Source organism: Mercurialis annua, linkage group LG5, assembly GCF_937616625.2.
Source record: "Mercurialis annua linkage group LG5, ddMerAnnu1.2, whole genome shotgun sequence".
Lineage (NCBI taxonomy): Eukaryota > Viridiplantae > Streptophyta > Magnoliopsida > Malpighiales > Euphorbiaceae > Mercurialis > Mercurialis annua.
Window position 1 is genome coordinate 5,368,815 of NC_065574.1, and position 22,770 is coordinate 5,391,584.

At 32.6% G+C, this 22,770-nt stretch overlaps 4 protein-coding genes across 8 annotated transcripts; 2 read left to right on the top strand and 2 right to left on the bottom strand.

Moving 5' to 3' along the window:
- Nucleotides 1-398: 398 nt before the first annotated feature.
- On the top strand, nucleotides 399-4,329 carry LOC126682825 (uncharacterized). 2 transcript variants are annotated; one of them, XM_050378586.2, is made up of 6 exons: nucleotides 399-676; nucleotides 1,887-1,959; nucleotides 2,041-2,134; nucleotides 2,759-2,890; nucleotides 2,993-3,050; nucleotides 3,358-4,329. In XM_050378586.2, exons 1-6 carry the CDS (start codon nucleotides 644-646, stop codon nucleotides 3,892-3,894), a joined length of 927 nt encoding a protein of 308 aa, XP_050234543.1. In that variant the 5' UTR covers nucleotides 399-643; the 3' UTR covers nucleotides 3,895-4,329. The 2 variants fall into 2 exon arrangements, with proteins under 2 accessions (XP_050234543.1, XP_050234542.1); XM_050378585.2 differs by having other exon boundaries at nucleotides 400-676; nucleotides 3,355-4,329.
- Nucleotides 4,330-4,676: 347 nt separating this feature from the next.
- Nucleotides 4,677-6,437, bottom strand: LOC126683222 (cysteine proteinase inhibitor 6). The gene is made up of 4 exons (XM_050379071.2): nucleotides 6,178-6,437; nucleotides 5,874-6,096; nucleotides 5,061-5,206; nucleotides 4,677-4,966 (listed from the first exon to the last, which is right to left on the bottom strand). The coding sequence occupies exons 1-4, from the start codon at nucleotides 6,391-6,393 to the stop codon at nucleotides 4,832-4,834; spliced, it is 720 nt and encodes a 239-aa protein (XP_050235028.1). The 5' UTR covers nucleotides 6,394-6,437; the 3' UTR covers nucleotides 4,677-4,831.
- A 1,684-nt stretch (nucleotides 6,438-8,121) lies between these two features.
- Nucleotides 8,122-12,681, bottom strand: LOC126682878 (cytochrome P450 71A20-like). 3 transcript variants are annotated; one of them, XM_050378645.2, is made up of 7 exons: nucleotides 12,265-12,681; nucleotides 11,738-11,937; nucleotides 10,728-11,369; nucleotides 10,407-10,554; nucleotides 9,711-9,887; nucleotides 9,280-9,440; nucleotides 8,122-8,961 (listed from the first exon to the last, which is right to left on the bottom strand). In XM_050378645.2, the coding sequence occupies exons 1-7, from the start codon at nucleotides 12,578-12,580 to the stop codon at nucleotides 8,884-8,886; spliced, it is 1,722 nt and encodes a 573-aa protein (XP_050234602.1). In that variant the 5' UTR covers nucleotides 12,581-12,681; the 3' UTR covers nucleotides 8,122-8,883. The 3 variants fall into 3 exon arrangements, with proteins under 3 accessions (XP_050234602.1, XP_050234601.1, XP_050234603.1); XM_050378644.2 differs by having other exon boundaries at nucleotides 9,280-9,449; nucleotides 12,265-12,679; XM_050378646.2 differs by having other exon boundaries at nucleotides 8,789-8,996; nucleotides 9,280-9,449.
- A 4,065-nt stretch (nucleotides 12,682-16,746) lies between these two features.
- LOC126683385 (65-kDa microtubule-associated protein 5) lies at nucleotides 16,747-22,442 on the top strand. Of its 2 annotated transcripts, XM_050379256.2 has the most exons (12): nucleotides 16,747-16,870; nucleotides 16,958-17,041; nucleotides 17,521-17,724; nucleotides 17,841-18,086; nucleotides 18,182-18,397; nucleotides 18,731-18,886; nucleotides 19,010-19,169; nucleotides 19,769-19,920; nucleotides 20,353-20,440; nucleotides 21,269-21,342; nucleotides 21,425-21,499; nucleotides 22,032-22,442. In XM_050379256.2, the coding sequence occupies exons 2-12, from the start codon at nucleotides 16,973-16,975 to the stop codon at nucleotides 22,281-22,283; spliced, it is 1,692 nt and encodes a 563-aa protein (XP_050235213.1). In that variant the 5' UTR covers nucleotides 16,747-16,870; nucleotides 16,958-16,972; the 3' UTR covers nucleotides 22,284-22,442. The 2 variants fall into 2 exon arrangements, with proteins under 2 accessions (XP_050235213.1, XP_050235215.1); XM_050379258.1 differs by lacking the exon at nucleotides 16,747-16,870 and having other exon boundaries at nucleotides 16,878-17,041.
- Nucleotides 22,443-22,770: the final 328 nt, after the last annotated feature.

Sequence of the window (22,770 nt, forward strand, 5' to 3'; positions counted from 1 at the left end):
TGTACCCTCGACAATTATTAGTAAAGTCGCGAAATTATTTTCTTCCACAAGCGTCGTAAACATTCTTTTCCCAATAATCATTTCAATAACAAAAGTAAAAGTTAGGACATTGAAATTTTTTTGTCTTTCAAAATTCCATCTAATATTAGTATTTAAATTTGAATATATTAAGATATTAATTTTTTATAAATTTGTCGTGTTCAAATATAAATTACACTTTGACAAAATAAATAAATAAATTACTAATATTTTAAAATACTTTCCGCACGTGAGGGCCTTTGTATAAACTAAAAAATAGTAAAAAGAAGAACACGAATACAGATACTGTTATACATGTCGAAATAACAATCACGTAACTTTATCATCAGAATTATTATTATTTTTTAAATTTATTTTAAAACTTTTATCAAACTGTACGGACGGATATTCCGTGGAAGAGCGACTCTGTTCTGTTGCTTTATCGTGTTTTCGGATCTAAACTTTAAATCCTTCATCTGAAACTCCAAATCAATTATTATGATTTTGATTTGAAAAACAAACAAAAAAATCATTTGTTTTTCACACTTTTTTTGGCTTTTTTTGGTGTTTATTATAATAATTTATTTCAATTTTTTTGTTTAAATGATCCAAATCTGACAAAGCCATGAGGAAGAAGCTTGACACTCGTTTCCCAGCTGTAAGTTTATCTCTGATTCCTTTGATTTTGATTTTTTTTTCGGAATTAGGAAATGGGTGTTTGTAAATTAGGGATCTCTAGCTCTTATAAGATCTGGGTTATGTTTTTTTGTTTTAATTGAGTCTTGAATTGCGATCTACATGAAAAATTAGGTTATGGGTATTACAGTGTTGGAAGGTTTAGTTGAATTTTTTTGTTGGTAGTTTTTAATTTTGATTTAGCTTAATTAATTTTTGATAATTATGCCAATTATAGTGTATTATTGGATTATGGTGCTTGTGCTGTTTTTGGCAGTAACTGTCTTGTGCTGATATTACCTGATTTTGTGCTTTCATATTGGGCTGTTGTTAGAGATATTGTTTATTTGAATTTGGTGTTACCATTCTGCAGCAGTTTTGTTTCTATGACTGGTTTATGTTGAACTCGATAGACTGAATCGATCATTTCGTAGTACTCGGTGGAAGTTTTGCGGATCATGTTTTTTTTTTTGGTTGAGTTTATTGTTTAATTTGATTTTTGGTCGTGTTAAATCTCGTGATTAGATTTGCTTATGGGGTCAAGGTTTAGTTCCACGGACCTTTTTTTGCCTATTTTCTTTTACTGCCAGGCAAGGGCTGTAGTTTTTTTTTTAAGTTTGGTATCTGGTTCCATTTTGTTTTTGGATCAATAATAATCACTTAACTTACAGTTTTAGCTGTGGGGCTAAACTTGATGGGGGTATGGAAGTTCAGGGAACAATCCAGATCGTATGTTTCCTGCAAGTGCTTTAGGCGATGTGGGATGATTAATGTCCATGAAATTTTTTTGCCTGTATGTAGGACATGCTTATGAAAGTAATAAGCCCTACCTTTTTCTAGTTTCAATTCAATGTCAGGTTTGACTTTGCAGCATGAGACCACAGGATATTTCTGATGTATAGGCTTTCTACGATTAGATCCGGGGTGGATCTAAGTGTACTTAAGTGCAACAAATTGACAAACTAAATTTTAGGGGGAAAGATACTCATTTATAAGGGCTTATGTTAAAATTTAATTAACTAAATTCACCTAAATAATTTTAGAAGATTTTAATTGACATCAGTTCTGAGTATTATTGAAAATAGTTTACAAAAAGACTGGGACATCTTGTAGAAAAATGTAAACTAAATGTTGTTGATGAGTGGAGTGTCTTACTTTTTTCTGTTATCTGATGTAAAATGAAATCTTGGCAGGCTCGTATAAAGAAGATCATGCAAGCTGATGAGGATGTTGGGAAGATAGCGCTGGCTGTGCCTGTTTTAGTTTGTAAGTAGTACCTATAACAAACCATGCTGTAACCTTAAAGTAAATGGCTTTCAAAATTCATTTGTTTATATGCTGTTGCAGCTAAAGCATTGGAATTGTTTCTGCAAGACCTTTGTGACCGCACATACGAAATCACCCTTCAACGAGGAGCAAAAACTATGAGTTCATTGCATTTGTGAGTGAAAGAATGCCTTCTATAGTAGAATTTGCATTGACTGGCTAAACCCGTTGATTGCTGTGAACTCACCATCTAGGAGCATCATCTGTCTTGTTTGGATTTTTTTCCTTTAATTGCTTTTCTCGCAATTGGGTTGACTTTTATGAAATTGTTATTTATTTTCATAAAAATGAGGAGACGCAATGAAGTAAAGAATGAAATTGTTCATAGTTTTTGCTTATTTATGACTCAGTCAGGCAGTGTATTTGCTTCTGGATGAGCAGAGAGAAAACTATGGATTATCATCACCTGGGTTATGTAGTTGCTATTTCATTTCTTCTGCTTTTGACTATGATGACGTTTTCTTGAGCTGTGTAGTTAGTGTTATTCTCCTCCCCTCTTGCTCCCTTACCTAACTTTGCACCTTTTTTCTTTGTTAAATGTTCCTTGATGATGTAATAGCAAGACGATGAGGGTTTTGTTTTCATGTTTTTTAGCTCTTTCCTTGCCTTGCTTAATTTGTTTCCTGAGACGAGGGTTACATTATACTATCATGCTGCTGTTTTCTTCTGGAACCTTATTGTTTTATTAAGAATTTCTAGAGTGGATATGATGTAATTGAATTTCTTATTTACATTGCAGAAAACATTGTGTGCAGAGCTACAATGTGTTTGATTTTCTGAGAGAAATTGTCGGTAAGGTACCTGATTATGGTCATGGTCATGGTCACAGTCATTCTGATAATGCGTCAGAACATAAGACCCTGCAAAAGAGGTTAGTACACAAATTCTTCTTCTTTATTCCACCCCTGAACTCCCTTATCCTTCTTCCTGTGTAATCTATGAGACCGAATTAAACCTATTCTTATTGTTGCAGGAAGCCAATTGGGGATGAGGGCAATGACAGTGATGAGGAGTCAAAGAGAAGCAGGATGGTAAGATACATTGCCAAGATCTTCTCGGGTTTTAGGTTGCTGATAAATGACATTGTCGTCATCCACAGTTCATTGCATGAGCAGACATTGTTTTTTTTCTTTGCAAGTGTTTTGTAGTTGGTCATGAACCATGACCTGCGGCAACTATATATGTCTTTTTAAAGAGAGAACAAAATAACTCAAAAGTTTGAAAGATGTTAGAACAGTCAATTAACTTTTGAGTATTTGGCGGCTAAGGTAGAGAATTTTAATCAAGGAAAATTGCTTATAGAGGAATAACATTGTGTCAAAATCTATTTTGCAGCAGGAAATAAGCCATTCAGGCAGCAGTGGAAGGGGGAGGGGCCGTGGTCGGGGGAGGGGCCGTGGTCGAGGTGCTCGAAATGCAGAACGAGATTCTTCTCATCGTGAAGCTGAATCTGAACCCAGTACCGTTCAGCAAGCCACAGCAAATAACTCAAATTCTGGAGTAGCCATGGACGATGAGCCAGAGTCTAAAGAGTTATTGAAGGAAAATATGATAGTCACTGATGGTGCCAATGTGGCAGAAAGAAACTTTGATCTGAACGCTGAGGTGAATGAAAATGATGATGCAAAGGCTACAGCAGCAACAGCTGCTGCTGCTGCTGCTTCCATCGCTACTGGGGTAGCAGCTACAGCATCAACGACAACCGCAACACACGCGGTCGATAGCTCATCAGTGGCGCCTCCAGTGGAAACTAATCCCGAAGAATATCCAGGTTGGCCACTTTCTGAAATGGATAAGATGGCCATTAACCCTCTTCAGCTTGCACAACTTGGTGCAGGGATGGATGAGGAGGAAGATTATGATGAAGAAGGCTAACTTATTATGTGTTAGATATGAGCTGTAATTTGAGTGGTTGAATTATGATAAAGGGGCGCAAAGACAAGGAGATAAAAGTAGCAGAAGATGAAGAACCGTAAAGACAACTGATAATTGGAGAATGAACTGGTGGTGGAAGTAAGATAGTAATCTTTTAGGTTTTCTATCGTCTCTCTTTGTGCATCCTCGGTCACGCCATCCCCTAACAACCAACCTCTTTCAGTAGTAGTAGAGTTGCTAACAGTATCAGAATACTAGCTTATAGATTGTGTGATTTAAATGTAGGAGCAGGATGAGCACAGCAGCCTTAGTAGAAGCTGTTGAGCGAGATTATTATGCATGGACTCTTTGTAGTAATTGTAGTGTAAGTTAGGCAACATTTCATTAGTATCTGATAATTGATAATATTATGAGCCACTTCTAGATTGCTGCAAATTGCTTTTCTTGCATGATGTATGATCCTACATGTTTTAATGTTAATGATCTGTTCAATCTTTCTAAAAGTAAAATTAAATTCAATCGAATGAATTTAATAACTATTTAATATATACAGTTCTTCAAACTAGAATATAATTAAATTATTTAAATGTCAATCCACCAATTTGCAGGTTTTACAAGTTAAAATGGATAAATATGTGGAAGTCCGAGTTTGTCATATAATTTTCTGATTTCAATTGGTATATTAATTTGCCAAGAAATGACAATTGATGTAATTGCAAATACATGTAAAATTGGTAAATTTATATGTAAGTTTTCCTTAAAAAAAATGAATGCCCTCAAAATATTGATAACCATAGAAATAGATTTGCATAATAAAAAGGCAACCAAATTACATAATAATAATAATAATAGCAAGCATCCATAGTTACAGTATTAAAAGAAAATCATAATACATAAGTAATAATAATTATATTGGTCAGTACATTCAGCAGTCAGTTCAGTTGTGTGGCTCCATATGATTAAGGAGATAGGTTCCTTCATTGTTCTTGTGAACCTCCACCTTCAGCTTCTCTTCATTCGTTCCTCTCTTCACCTTGATAACCATCTCAAATTTGGCTGAATCATCCACCACCTGTTCACATTTTTCATCAATCATTAACCTTACTAAATCCAACAAACCAATTTTAATTCAAACAAAGTTTGAACATGTCAGACAAAGAATGAACCTGAGCTTTAGCATGAACAACTTCTTGAAGTTCATAAGGGAACAAAGAATTGGATCTCTGTTGAATGGTTTTTATAGCATGAGTTGCTGCATCTTGTACTGCTGGGTCATGTCCTGCAACTTCTCTCCATTCTGTACCATGCCCCTCTACTCCATATATAAAAAAATAACAAAACCCGAGTCAGTTTCTTGTTCATTTCAGTTCTAAATGAGCTGAGCTCAAACTCTGACCAGTAAATTGTTCATTTCAGTCTAAACAAGCCGAGCTCGAAATCGGCTTGTTTAGCAACCAAGCCGATCACGAAATCGGCTTGTTTAGCAACCAAGCCGATCACGAGCACAGTACTAACTAAACTTTTTTGTAGTCCCGAGAACTCAATCCCCAAAACCACACCGAAGCTTGGGATCACTGTCAAACTCCAGAATGTGGACCGCCCACAAGCCCACATACCTGGTAATTATGGGCTAATGGCCGGCAGTCCAATTCCAACCACTCCATTTATTAGAAAAGGCATAGCCGGAGTTTGAACCTATGGAGTGGCGCCCAGACCAAACTCATGCGACTGGATTGCGGCACTAAGTATGTTTATTCCTAACAAACACTTGGGACATTCATACTAAAAAGATACGCAACCACCAGCACAAACCCTAATCACATCAATGACAATCCAATGCACTCATAAATCAATCAACAATTAGATGATAAACAACACATATTCCACAACTTTATTTCTAAACCAAAATTTCACTTAATTCCAATTCCAATTTGCTACCAAACAATTACAAAAGTAAAATAACAATAAAAACATTTAACCTCTCTTAACACCGAGATCCGACGAGGTAATTGAAGAAGCAGCATCACCGGCGTGTTTAAACTCTTGCAATTCTTTAAAATTGAGCCACGGTTTGACCCAAACTTTAGCCTCGTAAATCTTCTTCTTCCCCGCTTCAATTGCTTCAATTGTTAAATGATGTACCGTCCCCGCCACCACTTGCTCCTTGGCTTTCACCACGCGCGCAAACTCCACCATCGCATTCTTCAAATTATCAAATTTAAAATTAATCAAACCCTAATCATATAGTCATATACGCATTTGAATTCAAAATTGTGAACGGACCTCTTTCTTGTTATGTTCATCGACGGCGAAGCGAGCGAGACCGTCGATCTCGACGCTGTTCGCGGCGTTGCCTTGGGATTCGTGAACTCCGCCGAGAGTTGCCATTGTCTGGTCGCTGAAAAGGCTTGAAACCGCTGCTGTTGATAAAGATATTGTAATTACGACGAAGAGTGTGATTATGAGTAGAGATTTTGTAGAGAGAGTGTGGGATTTCATGGCCTTTTTATAGATTTCTTATTTATTTTGGACCTTTTCGTTTCTTATTATTGTGTCGTTGTTGCTATCCGTTTATTTATTTTTTTACTTTTTGGTAAGGACGCGTGTCGACACGTGTTGATCAACCGCGTTGGGATGTGTTGCTTTTGGTATATGTCTCTTGCTTAGTTAGTAAGCTTTATGCTGGACAATCGTCGGGCCCAATCGGAGACTCAGATGACTTTTTATAAAGCTAATAACTCTTTTTATTTTATTTTTGAGAAAATAAAGCTAAATAATCATTCAGGTTGACGCTTATAGATAATGTTGCATTTATAGATAATACTATATATTTTAAGTTTTAATTCATTTTTTAAAAGTATAAATATGTTTTATATCATTAAAGTACATCATTAGAATAAAAAAGATAATTTTAGTATATTTTATAAGCTCAACATAATTTACATTTTTTTATTCAAATCATTTATTTTATATATTGATCGAGTATGATATATCATGTTTAACCGATTTTGAGAGTTCTAATTTATATTATTTTTTATGAATATAATACTTGATAATATAGAAAAGATTAAAAGAAATATAATAATTTTGTTTATCAATAAAATGTACTAGTGACGAGCATATTTTAATGAAAAATAAACTTTTAAGTTTCAATAATTGCTAAATCGCTGCCGCCTGATCCGGTTAAATGTACCTGAGAAGACAAGAAAGGAATACAGACCGTCAGCCGAAATACCGGTGGGGGACACCGACAAATCGCTCCGACGATCTAATCAGTATTTGAGGAAGAAGAGAAAGAAGAGAAGGAAAAAAAGAGAAAAGAAAGAGTGCAAAATGAGAAAAAAAGTACCTTTTAGGGTTTGTCCATAAGGTGGTTTATATAATTTTATCTGGTACAGTTATTCCGCAGTGGATTATTGCTCTTCTTTGGTCCCCACAGAATCGGTTAGCTGATGTGGCACATTTTTGTTACGTCTCGTTTGTCGAGTAAGATATGCGACGCATAGAGTCTCTATGTGTCAGATTCTGTTAGAGTTTGTTTAGGAGAATAGTTTAGCTCGGTAAAGGGAAAAGATACCGAGCTTTGATTCACATGTGACCGATATTATCTATACCGAGATGATGGTTTTTTGATCCGACTTCTTAAGTGTTTTATGATTTAGTAGCTCAGTCATAGTGAGTATCTCGTGCTGGGTCCCCATGTTTGCTTGACCTGATGAGGTCATATGTGGGTGTGGCTGTTTTACCGTCTTTATATTACTGGTCCTGTTATCGATAATAAAAGATCTATAAAAAGAAAACTTTGGTGAAAGTCTTTCTAGAAATAATAAAGCATCAAACTAGTGGTCATCGGGTCCACAAAAGACTATTTAAATAGAGTAGATAATTTCTACTACATCAGTTGCATCATAAAAAATTTAAGATTAAAATGAAAAAAAAATTGTTTGTAAGAACAAAATTTAATTAATTATCTTTGAGTTCTAAATGAAAAAAAAATTGTTTGTAAGAACAAAATTTAATTAATTATCTTTGAGTTCTAATCTATATAAATTAAATCTAGCGAAATTTAAATTTGAAGTAATTTTAGCTTAATTAAATTTAGATTGCATTATTAAAAACAATTTAAGAGAACAAATATCAAATAATAAATTAAATTACTAAACATCTACTTTTTTGTTATATTAAATATATCTATCTAGTTTCATGTTGCAATTAGAGAAAAGTCTATAAAATGCAAATTTCGGCACTCCAAGCATTTCCCTACACGTTTTACCAATTTGATCTTTAGGAATTCATACTTACAATTTTACATTCGTTACACATTTGTAAACAATTTTCCCAGATAACTTTTCCAAATACTTTTTTTTTTTTTTTTTTTTTTTCCAAACGATAGAAATTCATTAAGAAGATTCAAATACAACCTATGAAAGTCATATCACAACCAACATTAACAACAAGACTATTTACACTCCGATCAAGACGCCTGATCTACTTAAACAATTATCGACAAAAAAAATACTGCAGAATAATCAAGAAAACTATAGAAAATAAAAACTTTTCCTTCAAACTGCAGTACAATTGGCAACATTATGCAATCCATCCCAACATGACCTTGTAAAAAACTTTATTGTGTAAGCATATTACATAATACAACATAACTCCCCTTTTGGGGAGGAAAAAAAAAATTAAAAAGACAAAACCGAACAGCGAAAAAAAGAAAAAGAAAAAAACGAGCTCAACAGCAAATGTAGAGAGGCTCATAATTGCTTCAAAACCAAACCAATTATGGATGGTACTCGACGCAGCAACTTTGAACCATTCTAAAAACTTGCAAGAAGACGCATGAATCATTAAATAGAAACTCATGCAGTATCCTCCCTCACTTTCGCAGCTATTGAGCAAAAAAAGAAAAACGCTTCCCATCGATTTTGAAGTAAAGAGAATGGGAAAGAAAAAAAAACATCATAATATTCATAAATGTGTGTTCTGTCAACCGCTTCTCTTCACAAATACTATCTCTCGACTAGCTGATAGTGGATCATTTTCCGACTTTACTTGATGCCTTATCTGTGATTTTGCGTAAATGAATCACAATCAGAGTCCTATATTTCTCAGCAGACCAAACAGAAATTTCAGACCAAAATAAGTTATCATCAAATCCCTAAATGATATTTTGAATTTAGAGACACTCAAAAACTCATTAGATTTTATTTCTCTTCATCTGGGTTTATACTTCAACTATCATATCTTGACTACCAACCCAGAGAAAACTTGTGAAGATGCTTTGACAAGTCTTTATGAAAATAAGCAGCATGATATTGGCATTGTGGGAAACAAATTTAGCACAAGAAATAACGGAAATAAATAGTGGCTCAACAGACAAACCTCATAGCGTTCGAGCACAGAAGCAAGTAAAGTGGCAACTCCTTGGATTGTAAATTTCTGAGCCACACATGCACGTATACCAGAACCAAAGGGAAGAAATGCAGCATTTTCGTTTGGATCATTCAAAACAAGTGAGCTCCGAGTTGAGTCAACAGCATCTTCTGCAACCTCTGAGAATATTAGTAGCAAAAATTGGTTACAAACAAATAAAGTTATACTCCTCTTCTTGCTATAATTTACATTTATAGATATGTATATATTATATATATATATATAGAATGTCAATAAAATGTGTTCAGTAGTGAGGTTATCAATACACTTCAGGACTTGATGTCTTTTAGTTATCAATAACATATCTCGGACAGTAAAACTGAGATACAGGTAACTCCGCTTATAGTAGATTGAGAATTTGTTTTCAGTAAGAAAGGAACCTGTAATAGACACATCCTGCATTGAATCAGTATCCTTTCCGGCTTTTGACAAAAAGCGATACGGGTTAAATTTGCCAGCATCACTGCCCCAACTAGCATCATCCATCTGCAGCAAATGCACAGGTACAACAAGTACTGCTCCAGCTGGTATAGTTACACCATTTTTTAGAATCAAATCTAGCAGTAGGAGAAAACAGAGAGGGGAAATCAATCATTGACTGCAAAAATAAAACCAATAAACCAGAATTTGCAATTTGAAAAGTAGTAGAAAGAAACATAGTTGCAAGTGATTGACAAATCTAATTTGGTCTAATGATACAATTCTATTAAAACCAGAATTTGCAATATTGAAAAGGAGCAGTAGAAATAAACACATGCTAAACACATTGTTTCCAGCTCAATGACAACTTAAGTGCTCCCACAGAAGAAATCCCCACATTCTAAATAATGGTGCACATGTATGAACAATGAAGCTAATTTTCTAAATGTCACAAGGACATTGCAGCAATAACCAAAGTGGTTGAACAGATTAGGTAGCTTAACAGAGAAGCTGTATTAAAGTATTCCAACCAAGCCACAACACTTATAAATAATGGTAAACACATATGCGATGTACATTTTAGGCAGCCAAAATTTTCAAGAAACCTCTATAGGTTCCGGTCAATTCCTTGGTAAAAATAGTAGAAAATGTCTTACCATCTTTCAAGGAGCATCTCTGTAACAAAGGTCCAGTAGGTAGAAGTCGGGCTGATTCATAAATAGTTGCCACTAACTGGGGCATCTGATCAACATTTTGAACATCTTTTGCTAATCTTTGCCTTACCCCTATAATCTCCGAGTATATCTGCAGTATACACATTTATAAGTAATATGCCATATATCAGAATGAGTTCGGTCAGCCTGAAGCCAATTTTTTTCTAAAAAGAATAAGAGATTATATATGCAGAAATACTTTACCAAAGCATCAACAGGGGTCAAAACTGGAGCTCACACTTAAAGGGGAGAACAGTCTTTTACCTTATCCTGTAACTCTGGATATGCAACAAGCCTCTCCAAGATATTGCCCAGCAAACCTGCTGTTGCTATGCATCCATGAAACATCATGCCCATAATATTTCCACACGGCTCTTCTCTTGAATTATAATGACCATCAATCTCCCTTGGGAAAAGGTTATCTTGCATCACAACACCGAAAGGAGGTATTCCAGATGCTGCTTTCATTCCACATTTCACAATTTCATCATTAAAATTTTGATCCACATGGTGAAATAGTTTACAATTTTTTCTGCACAGTTGAACAATGTCTTGAGTTAAGAACTTCAAGTTTGAGCACAAAGACTGGTACCTCCAAAATTCTCGTTCCCACACAGGAGTAATTCTATATGAGGCCCAAAAGGTAGCATCTTTAGCAATAGTCATGAGAAGATCTTCATAAGATGCTGCTTTTGACCATGCCAAAAATGCATCTCCAAAAAGTGTAGTTCCCATAAGAGTAAAAGCCATATGTTGAGAAATTAATTTACAATCAACATGTCCTTTGCGCATACTCTCATCTATTCTTTCTGTGATACGATGTATAACATGATCAGGAATTACACTTGCTCTTGGAAGCAATTTTTCATTCAATTGTAACGCCAACGATTCTCTTCTTTTTTGCGCCTGTATATAGAAAAGGAAACATTAAGAGCTGTAAGGCAGACACACATCTGACACAAATGCAATTTATAATAAGTAAGAGTCCAACTAACAGGAAGAATGAACCAGCCAGAAAAAGCCACTACTTACAACGAAATACACTCAAATCTAAAAGAGAATATTATAGGCAAATTAAGAAAGCATAAATTAAAAGAACGCAGTTTGTTTGCATCAAAATATTTAGTTCCAACCAATGAGCTTTGACATTGCGATTGAAGCTTCTATAGGGCCGTGACGCCTCAAGTTTAAATACATTCATAACCCAACTAATGAAAGTATTTGAGTTTCTAACAGCAAAAGGTTTGCTGAAACTTGTGCAATCAAGTTTGTACCTGGTCATACGAGCAAAAGAAGAGATTTGATCGACCAAATGCTAAACGAAAAGCCTTTCCAGTAAAAGGCAATTTATCCTCAGCCTTTAAAAGCACATCTCTGATAAGCTCCGGATCTTTTATAGATACAAGAAGCTGAGTAGGCCCTAACCATAACTTCAATACAGATCCATAATTATCGTGTAGCTCCGACAACAATTCTAACAAAAGAAATTAAGAAACCAATAAGATCATTAAATCAAATCCAAAACAACACTCCACAACTAAAAATAATTGCAAGAATTTAATTCAATCCAATTCTCATGTATCAAAATAGCTAGAACTACAAATAAATAATTTCAACTTAAAATAAATCCAAACAAGACCTAATATTATATTAATCATTTCTTAATCTGGCAAGATAGCTAAATTAACAACACTTATCTACTAAATATCTAAACATAACTTATATCAAAAACAAATCAAACTTAATTTTTGATATTACAAACTGCATAAAATTCAAAAAAAAAAAGGTAAATTAAACTTACCGATGAATTTTTCGCGACAACCGAAATTACTGTGGCCAAAAATTGAAGAGCAAGGAGGACCAGGAATAGCTCTAGCTTTAGTCCATAATCTAAGCAATTTATAAAGTTTTTCGAGCAAGAGAGCAGTTACAGTAATAAGTGAAATCCACAGAAACGCATTGAACTCACGCGTCGCGTAATCTTTTAGCAACAACATTCTAGCGTCTTCAGTTGAACTACAATTACTACTACTAGTAGTAAAATTGTAGCTCAATCGCGACGATGATATTAGATATGAGATTAGATTACACGACGATGAGGAACTTATTTTTTCCATTTTTGATTTTTTTTTTCTTCGGAAATATTGACTTTTGAGGAGTTTTTGTGGGTGGTGGAATAGTATTGTTTGGTTTTGTTGTTGATGATGTTTTTTTATTTTGGCGCTAATGTGAAAGGGAAGCACGCCGTAGAACTCCGAAGCTACATGAAAAAACGAAACTTCAATTAAATTAAAATTTTGAATTCAAAAAAGAAAATTAAAATTTTAAATATTTATAATTTATTAAAGCCAGAGTATGTATTAAGAAAAGCGAGATTATAACCTCCATCGTAGATTAAGATTACCAAAAAATTGAATCAATCTAAAATCATGTAATCGATCCACGAAAAAATAAACAATAATAAAAATTAAAAGATACAAATTTTACAAGTGTTAAATAATCCAGAAAAATTTAAGTGTCGAGAATTTTCTGATACCAATTGCATCTTCATAACTTCTATTCAACTCATGTTTCGTTGTTAATATACTTTAAACGACAAAAAAAACTTGAATCTTCAAAGATTCGAATCTGAACATTGAACAGTTGCTAAAAAATCTTGAACGATTCAAAAATATACAAAATAAACAAACCACGCAAAAATCACAGAAACTTTAAAGAATGGAGGAATTTATTCAAAAGATATGAGAAACAAAATAATAGACGAGCTGAGAGACGACGACTTCCGGCTAGAGAATGAAAATCACAATCTTTTACGCTCGAAACCGATAAAAATCAATTATTTTTTTCTATTTTTCTCTATCTAAGAGAGATAAACTTTTACCGCTTATTATTTTCAGACATTCATAATTAGAATTCTATTTAATTAGGATTTTAAAATATACTACTAAATCAATTTTATTTAATTTTATGGGAATCTATCGTTTAGACGTGGTTTGTAGTGAGAGATTTTAGGCCATCAGATGTGAATAATTATATATTAAAACAAAAAATGGTAAGAATTTATAAATTTCGAAAATAAACGTCCCTCAAAACAAATGAGCTCTATTATTTTTATAATTTCAATAATTTTAAAATGAACATCCACTTCTTTATTTTATTTTTAATTAAAGGAGGGAAATGAAATGAATAGTTAAGCAACATAAACTCTTCTTCTTTTAGCTAAAGTAAGTTTATAATGCCATCAAAAATAACTAACAAATATCAGAACTACATTATATCAAATTGTAAATATTATTTATTTATACTGATTTAACAATAATAAAACAAAAATAAATTAATATTTCATTAACATATTTTTGATAGCAACTAGTAACTTAAATTTATGATCGATAATTGATGAATTAGCTCTTTTTTCTATTAGGTATTTTGAACTTAGATTAACTAATTTGTTTGCGTTTTTACATGTAAATTGAATAATTAATATTTGATTAATAAATCAATGCAATAAATTTAAAATTAAAAAATCAAATAATTATTTTTAATTATTTAAAATAATAAAATCTAATTTATTTTTTAAAATGTCGTTTGATTCTTAAAAATAAACAAAAATTATCCGAACAATATAATGGATCATCCAAAATTGTTTTTAGCTCCACCATTGTGTATAGGATACCCCGTGAGTGTTGGGAACTTGGGACCCCTGTTTTTTGTGAAACTTTTGCTCAACTCTCAACCCAAGTACCCATAACACTTTGTCCCTTTGCTAGACAACTACGTCAAGTTTCATATCAATACGGTATACCTGTCCTTGTATTAAGTTCGTTAATATAAAAAATGAAAAAAAATTAAATGACGAATCAATTCAGATATTAAATAAATATAATATAAAATAATTTGGATATTAATTTCTATCATCAATTTAATTTAGAAATTATTTTCTAAATATTTGTTTTTGGTATAGTATTTATACCATTTTGGCCAATCTTTTTCTCTTATCCAACGCTACCTAATTCGCCAATTTATTTACTAAAAATATCCACTATATAAACAAGTCTTATCTCATTTTAGGTTAAACTTTTACATAGCCACCATTTTTTCTCCCTCTTTTCTCTCTCAAAGTTCTCTCTTATTTTCTTTTTCTTTTATTCTTCTTTTTCATTTGATTTTCAGTTTATCTCTTCCAATTACTTTTCCGTTCGTCTTTCTGTTCTTCTTTCCGGTCGTGCTTCCGTTCGTCTACTTTCGATGGATTTTTCGTCGTTTTCGGTCGTTTTTTCGTTCGTCTTTTCCGTTCGCATTAGTCCGTTCGTCTCTTTCGTTCGCGCTATAGATTTCTCGACTCGTTTTTAGATTTGTGTAATTTTTTAGGTTTTTTTATAATGATTTAAATATTTTGTAAATAAATTATTGTAGATCTATAATTTTTTGTTTATAAAATTGTTCTATTATTCATATAATTATTTATTTTGTCTTCTCTTATTTATAGATTTGTTTATTACTACTGATTTTGTAAAGAAAAAACTGATTTATGGTGCATTTGTAGTAATTTTATAATATATTTACGTTTTAGTGTATTTTTGGTGTATTTATAGTGTATTTCTGCCTTTTTTAATATATGTATGGCGCATTTACAATATTTATGGTGTATTTGCAATGTTTATGGTGTATTTGCAGTGTTTCATGGTGTAAACCACAAAAAACACTACAAAATGCCATAAATACACTTAAAATACACTATATATACACTAATTTTACACTATAAAAACACCATAAAAACACTATATATACACTATTGTTACACTATAAAAAATAAAAAAAACTTCCAGAAAAAAAATTTATACAAAATAAAATTAACACTATATATACACCAATCTTACACTGTAAAAACACTATTGTTACACTATAAAAAATAAATAAAAAAAATCAGAAAAAAAATCTATATAAAAAAATTATTTTGAATCCTTCACTAGGTCAAGTTTATTGTGTTAATTTAATTATCACTTTATCGTATATAAATATTAATAAATAATTTTTTTAAATTATTGTTAATTTCAAATAACATTTGAGATTTTTAAAGGTATAGTTAATAATTTCTACAATATTTAGATAATTAAGTTAAGGCTACTAAAAAAATAAAATAAATTTATTTATTAGTTTTTAATTCTTGTGTAAAATGAAATTTAACATCTTAATAGTATGAGAGAGTACAAAGATGATATTTTTTAATTATCATTACTAGGCATTTCATTGAATATAAAAATTAATATTTAGTTCATTTTTTTTTAATAAATTTTTCTTAATCTCATATAACAATTTATGCTTTTAAAATATTTAGATAATGAAGTTAAGATTACAATGGAAAGTCGGTAAAAAAATAAATAAATTAACCTATTATTCCATTTCTAATTGATATACAATTTATTATAAACACATATATTTAACAAATAAATTTATTATTAAAATGCATTAAATCTTTAAAATAGCCAACATCTGTCTTTATTTATAATCAAAGAAGGTATATCTAAAAACTGCTTAATAAAATATAATTTTTTTTAAAGTAATAAAATTTAAATAAATGTCTATAATGTACGATAATGGTGGCTATCAATTTGTTTGTGACGGAGAGAGTATTTTTTAATTCTCGTGCAAAATACACATTAATATCTTTGTCGGATAAGAGAACATAAAAATCATTTTTTTCTAATTATTAATTATCACTTTATTGGATATAGAAATTAATAATAATTTAACTTTAAGAAAAGTATATTCCTAATTTCAAAAATCAATAATTATTTTTAAAATATATTTTTTCTATGTTTATTTTATTTTTATTTTTACACTGTTTACTTTCATTATTGAAGGATAAATGAATAAAATATATTAAAAATAAATAAATTATAATATTTAAATAATTAATAATATTTAAAATATTTGAATAATTAAAGTAAAGCTCTGATAAAAAGTTGGCAAAAATAAATCTAGTTTTCAAAAAGAGTGTTTAGAACGGGTGAGGTGTACTTCAGTGGGCTACTTTCACTATGTATCTCTAGAGGACAGGGGTTCGATCCTCCCTCTGACAGCCAATCGATTACTTAAAAAATGAATAATCTCACTAACCTCCGCTAACTCCGCTAATATCTAATCTAGTGTAATTCTACTTTTGATAAAAAAAAAAGGAGTGTTTAGAAATCAAACGAAAAAGAATAGCAAGCTAAACTACATCCAGTTTGCTACAGTGTCGACACGTCGTTTAACAGAGAAAACGAAAACATTGATCTTGGCGCCTAAAATCCGTACGTTAACTTTTTCAAAAAACAAATCAATAATAATTTCCAGATCCTCTCCTCTCACCTCTCTCCAAATGTAATGCAGTAGCAGAGTGTATAAAAGGCAACAAAATTTCCATAGTAAGAAAAACATAATCGTAACGCTCTTATATTCTGATCTCACTCTCTATATATCATTTTCATTTGAATTGCTTTCTTAATTTCTAGGGTTTACATTCAAAAATGGCAACGATATTCTCACCGGTCTCTCCTTCTCGCACTACTTGCGGCACTCTCCTCGTTGAATTGCAGGTTCTATCTCGCGGTTTTTAATTCAAGTCTTTGTAAAGGAATTGTGAAATTATTGTTGATTGGCTTCGTTTTTTTTTTTTATAGTTTGGTTTGATTGAGTAGGTTTTAGCAGTTTGATTATTGATTGATTGAAGTGTATTGTGTGCAACTGACATGTATATGAATTGTGTTTGGTTTAGTAAGTGTTTGAGTTTAGTTTGGTTTATTAATTATAGGGGTTTGAAATTTTGGAATTCACTAAAAATTTAGTTGCATTTCCTTATAAATTGCCGTTTTATGGATTCAATTGTGTGTTTATTATTTCCTAAAAAGTATGTATTGAATTTATTAGTTATTCGTGATTTTTATGAGCGTAGAAAAAGAATTCACATTTCGAGTATTGGGAAGTGCACAAGAGTAAATGAGGGTACTGGAGTTATGAATAGTGATGCATGGACTTATACTGTAGTCTTTTTTAATCAGTTGGTATTGTTATGCAGAAAATATGGGATGAAATTGGGGAGGGTGATAGTGAGCGAGATAAAATGCTATTGCACCTTGAGCAAGAGTGTCTTGATATATACCGTAAAAAGGTGGACATCACTAGAAAGTACAAAGCTGATTTGCTTCAAACATTGGCTGACGTTGTGGCTGAAATTTCACAACTTGTTTCGGCTCTTGGGGAAACTGTCTCCTTTTCACGGGTTTGTGCTTTCTTTCTATTGGTGTTATTATTTGTTTGGCATCATTACTTCATATAAGGGGTTTTATTCTGTATGTTGCATACTGACTTAGAGGTGTTTTATTCTAACTGTAAAAGGGAAAGGGCACTATAAAGCAGCAAATATCTGCAGTAAAACCTGCTCTAGAAGACTTAAGGTCGAAAAAACAAGGAAGATTGAAAGAATTTAGTGAAATACAGTTGCAGATTGCTCGAATTTATGCAGAAATAGCTGGCACAGATGATTCTATCAATTCTAATGATCCACAAGTTGATGAAAATGATTTGACGGTGAATAAGTTGGGGGAGCTTAAGTCGCACCTTAAGGAACTTCAAAACGAAAAGGTTACTTACACAAGCAATTTGTTTAATTGAGATCGTAATTTGTAGCTGATTTTAATTTGACTTAAGTCTGATACTTTCCCTTGTTTGAATTTTAGAGTTTGCGGTTACAAAAGGTTAACAGCAGCATTAGTATTATCCATGATCTGTCAGTTGTAATGTCAATTGATTTTTCTAAGACTATTGAAGATGTTGACCGTAGCTTGATTGATTCTGAAAATGGTCAGTCCAAGAGCATCAGCAATGACACACTTGCTAGATTAACAAGTGTGATACATTCGCTAAAGCAGGAGAAACAACAGAGGTTACAAAAGGTGATGTTCAAACGCAACTTTTAGCCTGAAATTATCACAATCATATTGTAGCATTATTCATGTCTTAGTTTCTTTTTCATTTCATGTGTCTTTATATCATTGGAAAAAAGTTGGCTGATGAGATGTGCACTGTATCTATAATTTCAGTAAAATTGTACAGATGGCTAATAGTTATGAGATGAATATAGGGAATTGAAATTGCAATAAAACTGATGCATTTGCTGCAGGAAAGCAGTCTATTCAAGCTCCTCTGCATCATTGGAGGGATATATTATCATACCTATCACCTATGTCATCTCTTGTTTGTGTTATAATCTTTGTCTCTTATTTCAGCTTCAAGGTCTTGGATGCAGACTAACACAGCTATGGGACCTAATGGACACTCCACCTGAGGAGCAAAGAAAATGGGACCATATTACTTTGCTAATTTCTGCCTCTGCAGATGAAGATTTAAGGTCGGGGTCTCTTGCTCTTGAAGTTATTGAGCAGGTAACAAAATATCTCTCTCCTTTTCCAGAAGTAGTTGTCTGGAGCAGTTCTTTTTTCAATTTCTGTTTGATTTACTGCACGAATTGTTTTCTGTTTTATTCATATACTGCTAACAATTTTTAGGCTGAAATTGAAGTTGAAAGACTGAATGTTTACAAAACCAGCAAGTTGAAGGAGTTAGTTTTTAAGAGGCAAAATGAGCTGGAAGAAATCTACAGAGGAGTTCATATGGATGTAGATGGTGATGCAGCAAGGCAGACGCTCACTAGCCTTACAGAATCTGGTTTCCTGCAAAACTCAACTTTCTTCCATGCTATTCAGCATTTTCTGTGACTACTACTTGTGTTTGCATGTTTGTTTTGATGTTGGAGCTGCAAGTTATCCGATTGCTTCTTATTTCTAACTACAATTATGATGTTGGTCCTTGTGTTTATTGGTTTGCTTGTTTCTGCTAATGCTCCTTGAACATTTTGTCATGGACTTCACATTTTTGCATACTTGAATAGATATCCTGTTCAAGAATATTTGTTGGTTGATGTGTTGCATCAGATGCTATCTTCACTTCATCTTTAGTAATTCAACTACATATTTTGTCGATAGTTAGTAGCATCTTTGTGAAATTATTCTCAGATTTATTTTATTAATTTATTCCTGCAATTTTTTTTTTTCAATACTCAATAGTGATTTTAAGCCAGCAATGATTAGCAAAGTAGCTGGTTTTCTGATCAATGCAACCATATTAGAGATGCCAGAATTATTCTAGTCTATAGACTTGTTTGCCGTATTCCTTTTATGCGGACCCATTTATTGTGGATATTTTGATGACTGTATGGTCTACTTATATATCTTTTGCTGCTTACATAATTAATTGTGCTGTCATAGGTAATGTGGATCTATCTGAATTGCTTTCAAGCATGGATGAACAGATCACAAAAGCCAAAGAACACGCTTTAAGCCGGAAGGATATCTTGGACAAGGTAGAGAAGTGGAGATGTGCATCTGAGGAAGAACAATGGCTTGATGAATATGAAAGAGTAAGCCCTGCTGGGAAACATAATTTTTAAAAGAATGTTATATGCTGATCGCGTTAATTTGTTCTCTTTCATTTCTTAAAGTTGCACAGACACTACTGTTACAAGTAGTCCTATGCTAGATGCTACTTTATTCATGGTTTGAGTACACATGCTTCGTAGTATGGATGTCCTGGTGTCATATGATCCATTGCATTTGAATTAGATGTATCTCCTGTTCCTTGTCAAAAACACCTGCACTTTCTTGATTCTAGTTAGTCTAAATTTACAAGATATTTATCATTTGCCTTTATTTGTTTTGTTTCAGAATTATTCACCACTTTCATGTAATTGTGCTTTTGGATCCATGAAAGAGATTAGAAACCATTAATTAAATTTGCTGCCAGATAACAATTACTGAATAATTCAATGGGGTTCCATTTCTTGAAATACCAGGATGAGAATAGATATAATGCAGGGAGAGGAGCACACAAAAATCTTAAACGTGCAGAAAAAGCACGGATTCTGGTCGGCAAAGTACCATGTGAGCTTGCAATCATATCACATTTCCTTATGTTATTCTGTTATTGAAATTATGGTAAAGTTTGATAACCTCTTCTAGAAATGATCTCCAATTATGGAGATGACTATATTTCTAGTCTCCAGTGATGTGGACCATAAGAGCAACGCTTACGCTTATTGTGCTGGTATCTTGAACATAAACACCATCTGTCTTTCGGAAAAATTAGTCATATGTGCTTATACATCGTCCTCAGTGTTTTGGCAATTAATAGTTATGAAATCTGAAAAGAGTGTGATTCATTCAGTTTATGTTGATAAAGAGGGAAAATAAAACTTTGGAAAATTTCAATCGCGTACTTAAAAGAAATCATAGCAACTTAGATAATCAATAGTGTGCTATAAATCGGAGTTGAAAGTGAAGGTCTATAATATACTCCCTCCGTTCCAATAGAGTTGTCCACTTTGCCTTTATCACACAGTTTAAGAAAAGCAATTATTACCTATAGATTTTATAAAAAATTTCTTACTTTTCTTGTTATACCCCTATTTAATATAGGGTCCACTTGCAATTTATTTTCAATTTACTCATTAGTGGATTTTAAATAGGGGTAATATAGAAAAATTGAGTAAAAAAGTTAGTTACCTTTTCAAAGTGGACAAGAATTTTGGGACAAAAATATTTCTCAAAGTGGACAACTCTATTAGGACGGAGGGAGTAGTATGCTAGTCGTGCATCACAATTGCACTTGATTGCTTGTTTTGTAGAGAAAAAAGTTGATTGCTTGTTTTATAGAGTGAAAGTTACAATGCCTTTACCCTGAATCTTAATTTGACACGAGCTGTTGTCTAGCTATTGTTGATAATTTGACTGCGAAAGTGAAGGCATGGGAATTGGAGAATGGAGTCCCATTCTTGTATGACAAGGTTAGTAGTACACCAGCTTCATTTTTCTTGTGTTAACGTCAAGCCATTTGCAGCAGCAGCTAAAATTCCTTTTGATATCCAGGCTCCGCTTCTAAAAACTTTGCAAGATTATACTGATCTGAGACAGGAGAGAGAGGAAGAGAAGCGTCGATCCCGGGTATCTATTGCTCACCCACTTATTTCTCTTTTTCTAGATAGTGAGTGGTTATTTGAAATAATTTGTGCAGTTGTCATCTTTTTCCATGATGCCGCTTAAGTTATATTGTACATACCTCACCTATGTTGCATGAGAACTTCTCAAGTGTTACGTCTCCGTGTTTCGTTTCTGTTTTTAGAAACGCTTTTAAAACTTTGAAATTTTATATTTATAATATATTTATAAACTTTCCATTTCGCCATTTCAGTATTTTTCATTTACCTACTACAAAGTTGTGTAGTTTTCATCTACTTTTTTCATGATTCTGTGCTTAAGTTATTGTACATGCCTTACTTATGTTGCACATAAAGTTATCAAATGTTATGTTTCCGCATTTTATTTCCGTTCTAAAAATGCTTATGGAACTTTGAAATTCTATATTTATAACATTGGTAAAAATATTATTTCTTTGCTATCTTATTCCACCATTTTCAGTTTTTTGGTTCCCTACTACATTGCACCTCACGTATGCTTTTGCCCAAAACTTTTACAGGAACAGAAACGTCAGCAAGAACAAGTTGCAGCTGAACAAGAGGCACTGTATGGTTCAAGACCAAAGAAGCCTCTGGGGCAGAACACAAGTGCAAACACCATGGCCGGAACACCAAATGGGCGGCGTGGGGCTACACCAGGGCGGCATGTGATATCTTCCGGGAAGGAACGCAGAGAGAGCAGGTTTTATAATGCATCACCAGTAAACTATGTTGCTCTACATAAGGATGATTCAGCCTCTCGTGGTAGCTGACCTGCTCAGGACTCGAAACTATTGTAAATGATTCTGATTCTTTTGATAGCAAAATTGCCTAGAAATTTAATGCTTAGAAGAATTTTAGCCTGAAGTAGTTTCTTGGTTTTAGTTTGTTTCAATGTTGGAGATAGAAAATTATAAACCGGTTGGACAGGAGTTTGGTGTGCCCAAAGCCAACAATTGAAATTCACAACAAGATATAATAACACAAATAAAAATAATATGCATAAATGTTAACAAATTTTAAAATTCAGTTAACTTAGTAAAAGTATTTGTGAATTAAGACATATTGATTATTTTTTTAATTGTTATGTTAAAGTTAAATGCTTAAAACCCGATGAAATATAACAATCAAGATACTATTGTTACAATAACAAAATAAATTTTGTTTGGCCATTAACTAATTTTATCTTTATTGTTGAAAGGTTTTGATTTATTTTTAATTCTTATTCACATATAAATAAGATTTAATGTGTAATTTGTT

Coding starts and splice junctions, on each gene's coding strand:
- LOC126683385 (XM_050379256.2), top strand. CDS start 16,973: ATGGCAACGATATTCTCACCGGTCTCTCCTTCTCGCACTACTTGCGGC. Junction 17,725..17,840: donor AAACTGTCTCCTTTTCACGG/GTTTGTGCTTTC, acceptor TAACTGTAAAAG/GGAAAGGGCACTATAAAGCA. Junction 18,398..18,730: donor AACAACAGAGGTTACAAAAG/GTGATGTTCAAA, acceptor CTCTTATTTCAG/CTTCAAGGTCTTGGATGCAG.
- LOC126683222 (XM_050379071.2), bottom strand. CDS start 6,393: ATGAAATCCCACACTCTCTCTACAAAATCTCTACTCATAATCACACTC. Junction 6,097..6,177: donor ATGAACATAACAAGAAAGAG/GTCCGTTCACAA, acceptor GATAATTTGAAG/AATGCGATGGTGGAGTTTGC. Junction 4,967..5,060: donor TTGTTCATGCTAAAGCTCAG/GTTCATTCTTTG, acceptor AAATGTGAACAG/GTGGTGGATGATTCAGCCAA.
- LOC126682878 (XM_050378644.2), bottom strand. CDS start 12,580: ATGGAAAAAATAAGTTCCTCATCGTCGTGTAATCTAATCTCATATCTA. Junction 11,370..11,737: donor TCTTTTGCTCGTATGACCAG/GTACAAACTTGA, acceptor TTCTATATACAG/GCGCAAAAAAGAAGAGAATC. Junction 10,555..10,727: donor ATCCAGAGTTACAGGATAAG/GTAAAAGACTGT, acceptor TGTATACTGCAG/ATATACTCGGAGATTATAGG.
- LOC126682825 (XM_050378585.2), top strand. CDS start 644: ATGAGGAAGAAGCTTGACACTCGTTTCCCAGCT. Junction 2,891..2,992: donor CATAAGACCCTGCAAAAGAG/GTTAGTACACAA, acceptor TTATTGTTGCAG/GAAGCCAATTGGGGATGAGG. Junction 3,051..3,354: donor AGTCAAAGAGAAGCAGGATG/GTAAGATACATT, acceptor TCTATTTTGCAG/CAGGAAATAAGCCATTCAGG.